At 48.7% G+C, this 8,055-nt stretch overlaps 1 protein-coding gene across 1 annotated transcript; it reads right to left on the reverse strand.

Moving 5' to 3' along the window:
* Positions 1 to 2,159: 2,159 nt before the first annotated feature.
* Positions 2,160 to 4,595, reverse strand: LOC125533118 (uncharacterized). Its single transcript, XM_087539106.1, has one exon. The coding sequence runs from the start codon at positions 4,593 to 4,595 to the stop codon at positions 2,160 to 2,162; it is 2,436 nt and encodes an 811-aa protein (XP_087395232.1).
* Positions 4,596 to 8,055: the final 3,460 nt, after the last annotated feature.

Below are 8,055 nucleotides of genomic sequence, written 5' to 3' on the forward strand. Positions count from 1 at the left end.
GTTCTATCCCCCCCCCCCTTGTGTAATTCTCTTGCTAGGCATCTTAGTTGGTGCTTGTAATCTCTGGGGTTTTTGCCTCCTTGATTAATATATTCAGGTGGGGGAAACTCTCTCCCCCCGTTGAAAATTCAAAAAAAAAAAACAATGAAAACCATGGCATAAAAAAGTGAGAAAGAGAACTCTGTAGGCAGACGCGAAATTGACAGTCATACCGGAGACCGTGTGCGGGGCCTGCGTTGCCGGCCGATCCAGCACGACGTTGAGGGGCGTCGGACCCGTATCCTCGTCGCCCCCGGGGGCGACGGAAGGGGGCGCCGCCACAACCATGCTGTCTGGGAACGTGGGGCGCCCGCGCCGTCGCCTGCCTCCTCGACGGTCGGGGGCGTTGTCCTCCTTGGAGTTGGGAACCGGAAGGTTCTGCCGGGAGTCGGTGGCGGACGTGCCGACGTGAGGGGCGCCGCCATCGCTGGTCGGGCGCGGCAGCGGCCAGGAGGCGAACATTTCTTTTAAAAAAATATTATCCAGAGCGAGGGTATTTTGGGGATGTACAAGAACTGCTGCGTTTTGTCTCTTCTTTTTGACGGCAACGAGGACCAGCAGATGATGCTGCATCAATCATGGATGGCCCAGGCCACGGTGGTTCCTCGAACTTGATGGCGAGGCTTGGCCCGACGGGCGGGGCACCGGCTCCAATTGTTTGCCGTAGGCGGCTCTTCGTCGTCCGCGGCGGTACTCTAAAAAATCTCAAAATTACACACGAGTGCCTTCACCCTATTATTCTCAATCTGGTAGAATGTTTTGCCGTCGACTAACCTGGTAGTAATCGAGCGAGCTGGTAGTTTGCGTTGTTTGATCAAGTAACCTGCTATAAGTAAGTGCAGGATCCTACAACTGCCTTTTTTTTTGTGACATCCTTCTACAACTGTTTTTTGGTTTCATGCACGAGACCTGTAAAACATTTTCCTTTTCGCGAAAGAACAAGGGTCTCGTAATAGAGAATCCCTCGCACATAAAAATACAATCAGGTCCTTTGGGAACCATCCACCTTGCTCCACCCGTCCACCGGCACGAGTTGATGGTGTGCCGCCGCTCCGCTGTTGGTAGGGTCGATCACCCGTTATTGCTGCAAGACGAGACACGCGATGCTAAGGGCAAATCCACGGAGGCCTCTTAGATCAAGATTCGGACATATCACTTGCTGATGCAAATCAAGGGTAGCAAGGAAATGACAAATCAATTAATTCAGAGATATAACTCCAGGCTAGGCTGGTTTAGGAATTGCTTCAGCTTCGGCTTGTGCATAAGCCAGTTGTCCCAGTAGAATCTGCTTAAGCCGCGGTGAAAAGAAAAAACAGTGAAATTCATTTGATTGGGTTTCTAAAGGCTTATGGATCTTAGCTTATTTTTGGTGATGAATGGTGTAAAGTATAAAAACACCTTTCATGCTTGTTTCATTTACAAGATTGTTATTGTAAACTGCTTATTTGCACGAAATATCAATGTTATATCCGGTCCACACAAGAATTGGCATCACAACTAGAAAAATGTGAACAAGCAAGACTGTACAAATTCATTTGGTACAGTGAGCAAAGGATTTCAAGAACAGCATAGACACATCAGTAACATTGGTGGGGAAAAATATTCAAAAGCCATCAAATTCGGGTAGTAAAATGAAAGCTTAATATAGAGTACGGTCAGGAAACCAACATCCCATGAAGCTAGCAAATGTTCCAGCGAAAAAAGAAACAGGCCTCATCACGAAAGATTGAAAATGAACCAAATCTCTCATCAAGAATACAATCTGAACCCATCTCTGTTAATAATGAAAAGTTTCTCTTTCTCAGGTAAATATTGAAGCACATACAAACAAACCAGAAAGTTGTAATAAAAATGAACTGAAGGAGTACAGAGTACAACCACCAAACCAGAAAAACAAGATTACAACTAGATACTGAAGGAGACTACAGATTAGCTAGTGGGATGAAAAGTATCACAACAGAGTTTAAACAGTAGGTGATCAATAGACACCTTTTTTTCACCAGAGAAGCAGAGATATAGATGAACACAAATACAACCAAACCGGAGGAAAGAGATACACGGATACAAACCAAGACCGCCAAACCAAGAGTACAACTTGCTAGTCTCATGAGGCAGCATTTTTAAAGGAAAAGCGATGGGCACTTGGATCTGACAAACGTGTCTTCCGCGTGCTCCGTGATGATCCACACGAGGGTCGTGAGCTCGCCGCCACAGCTGAGCTGCTCGGCATGGGCCTCCCTGCTAGCCCGGATGGACGCGTACATGAGCAGATGCACCCACTCTTCTAGGATGAACTTTAACATGCGAGAATCATCCATATACTGAAGTTCCTGCAGACGTGGAATCCAGCACGCAAGTTTACGCATACTTTTTTCCACGTCAGTATCCCTCCAATCAGGTATTTGGCGTAGCAGGACCCGAGCGAAATGAGTTCCTTCCAACAGAGTATCAAGGCCCTCGAGACGATCCTTCCTTAATTCTTTCCTGATAGCAGAAGTTGGGTCCTTGAGATGATGCACATTTTTCAGCATCCACTTGCCAAGCTCATTAGCCTTCTCTTGTTTTGTTGTATAACTACTGGGATTATCCTTCTCTTTAACTTTCCCTATCTCCTTCAGAGTAGTGCGGGCATTCTCGTACAGGCTGCGGAGCTTGAGGCCCGGCAGCATGCTGGGGCGTTTGGAGAGGAGGAACACCATGTAATCTGATATCGCCTTGATTGCCTTCCCATCATCTTGGAGCGCTGCGGTGTGGTTACTTGAGAGGAAAACATCCGTGGCGATGTGCCATATGAGGACGGCGTCTTGAAGCTCAGGAGGGAAATCCGTGGACTTGGGGGGAGCAGCTTGATTGTTGGGGTTGTTGAGCTTGAGCGTGGACTGGTCATGAATGGAACCGACGTGGACATTTCTCCAGAGACAAGCTTGCTCATAGGTTTCAGGCGGGGCTTGATCATACCTCCAGCAATCATCAGTTTGTTGCTCATAGGGACCGGATGAGGTCATTGCGGCTTCCTCGCAAGGGCAATGGTGCGCCCATGCAGGAGGTACATTGTCCATACCACTGCAGATCCACTCCCTGGGGCAGGGCAGCAACGGAGGGCTTGTTCGGTTAATTCCTCCCACAGGGGGAACCTTCTCTGGTTCTTCCTTATCTTTGCAACCGGTGCCAGTCGGTTTCTGGGGAGGAGGGAATAAATCTGCACATAGAACCTTGAACACCAGCTTCTTGACAAGGTATGGAATCTCAGAGTCTCTGGAGTGGTCTTCCGATTCAATCTCCAGTCTGGATACGCTGTATAGGCTGTGCCTGTTTCCTGCGGTGCACTGGTCCAACAAGTTGCGCTGCCCGAAGGTGCCCGCCCACCTTCTGTAGCTTTTGTTGGGATCCTTGGGACATGCGCATGTCCACAACCACAAGGAGAACCGGGAGAGAAACTGAGACACACCCCAGTAACGGAGCTTCTTCCATCCTCCCCGGCAACATAATTCATGCTTCAACCAATTGTGTGGCAGGCGTTTGAAGTATGAATATGTCCATGCTGATGCTAGTGCTCCGAACAGCCATCTCAAGTCGAGGAAGAGGGTCGTCCACAGCAATATGTAACTGACATCTTTATCTATTGGCTCCATGCCCTTTTTGCAGTGGAGAAAAAACAGCAGCAGCGCAGTGGCGGTGAGGGGCGGTGAGGCCACACGGATGCAATAGCCATGGCAGGTGTGGACTACGGATGCCTTGGTGTAGAGGATATCATACATAAGGGAGAGTTCCATCTCCACTACCTTGCACATACTCTCCCATCTATCAGTGAACATGCTTCTGATGGCGTCATGATCCATTTTTTTATCATCCCTATCACCCATTTTTGCCTTATAATCACAGAAGGCTCCCTTGCAGATCTCGAACAGGTCATGAGCAATCAGCAGGGCTTCCTCATCTTCCAGGTTCAGCTTCCGTTGATCTCTATAATCATCAAGTTTGATCGTCTGCTTGTTGGATAACCCGCTCTTCCGGATGTGGCCCAAGTCGCTTCGCCATAGTGCCAGCATACCCTCCAGATGCTTCAAAAGGCCCAGGGCTAACATGATGCCAGCCGCCCAGCGCAAAAACCAGTCAGCAGAACATTCAGTAAGTATATACCTACACACAATGAAGCAGGATCCCAAAGATAAGGGGATCTCTATCACGATTAGGCGCTCCCAGAGCTTAATGTCCTCTGTTGCGTAGGCGCTGATGTTGTCCGACCGAGCATGGTGCATCAGGAGGAATGGCACCCAGAATGCGACGGTTATCTTGTCGTGCGGCTCGGTTTCAAGGTACAGGTTGCCGATGACATATGCCGGGCCCCAGTCAGTCAGCTGGTACGCCACCCACACTAACACTCTCTTCCAAGATCTCTTCCAAGATCTCTTCCAGTTCCAACCTTTGTCTTCACGCCGGCGGCTGTCGGAGAAGATGGCGAGGATGAGATACATGCCTAAGCTGACAAGCGGCACTATCCGGAACACAAGGAAATTCAATCGCGTCACCAGAGCTTCCACCCATGCTATAGCCATTTCGCTACCTCCTGCATACACTGCAATCAAGATAAGTTTGTTACACTGGCATCACGTATGCAAGCATGCATCATCTGGTATGGGTTGCATCTGCATGCTAGAGAGAGGTTAATAAGGAGCAAAAAGCAGGATAAAATGCGACATACCGGCATGCAGCAGCTACCCAGGCAGATTGATGCTTCCACCTTCTAGAGCAGGCTTAAGACAAGAGTAGCTCCTGAGTATTGCGTCTAGAGATAGGACTGGCATATGGGCAGTTCTAAGTTGATCCAGTAATAGCTTACCCTGCAAAGAGTTACCTAACCAGGTTTGGTGCGTTTTAGTATTTGATCCATTAAACAATAGCTATTATGCATCAAGATTCCTCTGAAGTCCTAAGAAAATAGGAGGTTGTCAGGGACAGTTTTCTTTGGCTAGGGTTGTTGTCTCGATCTGAAATAAGGATGCAGTGTTTGGCAGATCTATATGCAAAATTGGTCCTTTTTTGATAAAAGGTGGATTTTATTGGCTTAAAATGAAGCATCAAGAGGATACAAACGCTATGAACATACACTCAGCCTCTGCATAGCTAAGATGCACACAATCAACACTCAACACCAACACACACTTAAGACCAAAGCTATGCGTAGGCGAGGAAAAAGAAAAAAATGTCAAAGGGATTAGATCCACGATCGGCAAAGTATAGCAATGACCGTATATGCACCATCCATTTCATGACACCACACACACGACGAATTTCTTTGGAGGTCATTTAGGAAGCAGCAACCACCTGTCAGTATCTTCAGATATGATTATGGTGGAGTCAAGAATCTGAAAGATGAGGAAGCCTTGTTGGTTGCTCATGACCTGATCGAGATCTGCAATGGAGCCTTCTGTGATTATACGGGAAAAATGGATCATAATGCCGCCATGAGAAGCAGCTTCTGGGGTCAACGGGAGAATATATATATATATATATATATATATATATATATATATATATATGTGTGTGTGTGTGTGTGTGTGTGTGTGCAAGGTGGTGGAGATGAAACTCTCTCTCATGTTAGAGTGGACGCGGTCTGGACCGGTCCAGTCCCTGACCGAGCCACCACTTTGACCGGCCGCCAGCGGTCCGGACCGGACCGGACCGACCAGCCAAGCGGTCCTGTTTCCAAGGACCGGACCGGCGGCGGCAAAGCCCGGGCCGGACCGAGCGGACCGGCAAACTACTACGGGAGACGATGTGCATGGGTGCAACGGCAAGGTGGGTGACGTGCACAGGTACTGTGGCGAGGTGGGCGACGTGGTATGGGAAGTGCACTGGGCGGCGCGGCTGTTAGCCATTAGGTTAGAGGACGCAAGAATGTTACTCGTTGTTCTGTGTATAGCAATTAGGTTTGTAGCTGATATATGGTCTGATATGTGTCTCAGCTAGGATCCATTGGCTACGTACGTAAGGTAATTGTTAAACAATGTACATACGGTATATCTATAAACCGTATATAGTTGTTGTAACTATATATAGTTAGGATGTTGGGATTGCATCTTATCTTAGATTGTGTCTTGAAGATCAATCCATAGCCCAACAACTTTGTATATCTCGCGGCATTGTGCCTATATTAACACGCACGCGTCTCTGCTGATTGCATACACTTTAACCTCATTTTCTACATGGTATATAGATCCTCTCTCTTCCAATGCATCTAGTTATGTCATCCTCCTCCTCCTCTGTCGCCATAGCCTCCCCTTCCCTCGCATCGCTCGGCCACACCATCACCGAAAAGCTCACCAAGGAGAACTTCCTGGTATGGAAGGCGCAGGTCCTGCCGCATATCAAAGCGGCAGGGATGATGGGCTACCTCGATGGCTCGATCAAGGAGCCGGCCGCCACCCTCGTTGACGGTGTCCTGGGCTGGGGGGTACTCACCACGTCATCTCCCGATCTGTTAGATTGGGCCGAGGACCCCCATGGCCGTATACTCATGGGTCAGTTCGGACAGCTGCCGCGTACAAGGAAGATACCACAAGACTTGGTGATCAAGACAATGACTCCTCCCCACCGGTGTATTCGGCTAGGACTCTTGTTATCCTAGGCATCTGGTGCATTATATAAACCGAGGTCAGGCTAGTCGATAGATCATCAACAATCATAATCATAGGCTAGTTTCTAGGGTTTAGCCTCTACGATCTCGTGGTAGATCAACTCTTGTAATACTCATATTCATCAATATCAATCAAGCAGGACGTAGGGTATTACCTCCATCAAGAGGGCCCGAACCTGGGTAAACATCGTGTCCCCTGTCTCCTGTTACCATCGATCCTTAGACGCATAGTCCGGGACCCCCTACCCGAGATCCGCCGGTTTTGACACCGACAATGGTGCTTTCATTGAGAGTTCCGTTGTGTGATCGTCAAAGGATCAATGGCTCGCCTGCAGATCAACTGCGATGCCGGCATCTTCGTCGCCGACTCGACTGGTCACCTTGGCTCGACCGAGGACCGCTCTCCATCTCCGATCGTCATGTTCGGACGGGGGCCTTCATCAACATCAACTCCGATCTCTATCAAGATCATGGAGGAATCATCCATGGAGCTCGGGGGCTCAACTTCAACATTGCCCTCGGGCGACCGTGCTGTTTTTTCGAACAGCGAACTTGTATCCGCTGCCACCACCTCCTCAAGCATCGCTTTAACGATTCCTTTGGTGGAATTGTGCGGAATTTAGTCTACAACAACCATGCAAAATTTCGTCGAGTTTCGATGGAGGAATCTCGGGCAATCTACGATATACCGGAACCCTGTCAAATCTGGACGGGAATCTGGACGAGTTTAGGTCGTGGTCTCCAACACCTAGCTCAGACGTACTTTGGAAGATCCAACAGTTGATCGGCTGGAATTCCCATATCTACCACCCCTCCAAATTTCAGCTCGATCCGACGGTTCAAACTCCGGGAACCTTCCGATGAGTGGACCAATTTTCAGATCTGTTTCCTGCGCGAATACGGATCCGACCAGAATTCATGTTTCTTTATGAACGTGATATTGAACAACCTTTTTAAAGAAATTTTCTTCTACGGTATTGTGCATTGTTTTTAACACGTGCCCATAAAAGTTTAAGCCTTCTTTGAGGCACTCTTCACCATCACGCTAGTGTCACACCAGTCCGGTAACATTGCTCCATGTCTGCCGACCTACGCTAGATAGATCACCGCTCGAGCCGAGCCTAACCTTATCGGATCATCAGCTCGGCAAGCCGAACAAGAGTTCAGCATCGCGAAGGATAAATCATCACCAACACCATCGCCCCATGGATTGCACGGGTCAGGCGCACCGACATCGCCGCTCGGTCACTTCATCAATCCGGCATTGACCGCGTCACAAGTTATGACCAGTTTCGGCATGGCCGCACTGTTGCTTTTTCAAGCCGATGTCCATCATGCCGAACTGCTTCAACACCTCGGCTGACATGGCAGCTGCAACG

The sequence above is a fragment of the Triticum urartu genome, chromosome 1A (assembly GCF_056163025.1).
Source record: "Triticum urartu cultivar PI428250 chromosome 1A, HENAU_Tu73, whole genome shotgun sequence".
Taxonomy (NCBI): Eukaryota; Viridiplantae; Streptophyta; class Magnoliopsida; order Poales; family Poaceae; genus Triticum; species Triticum urartu.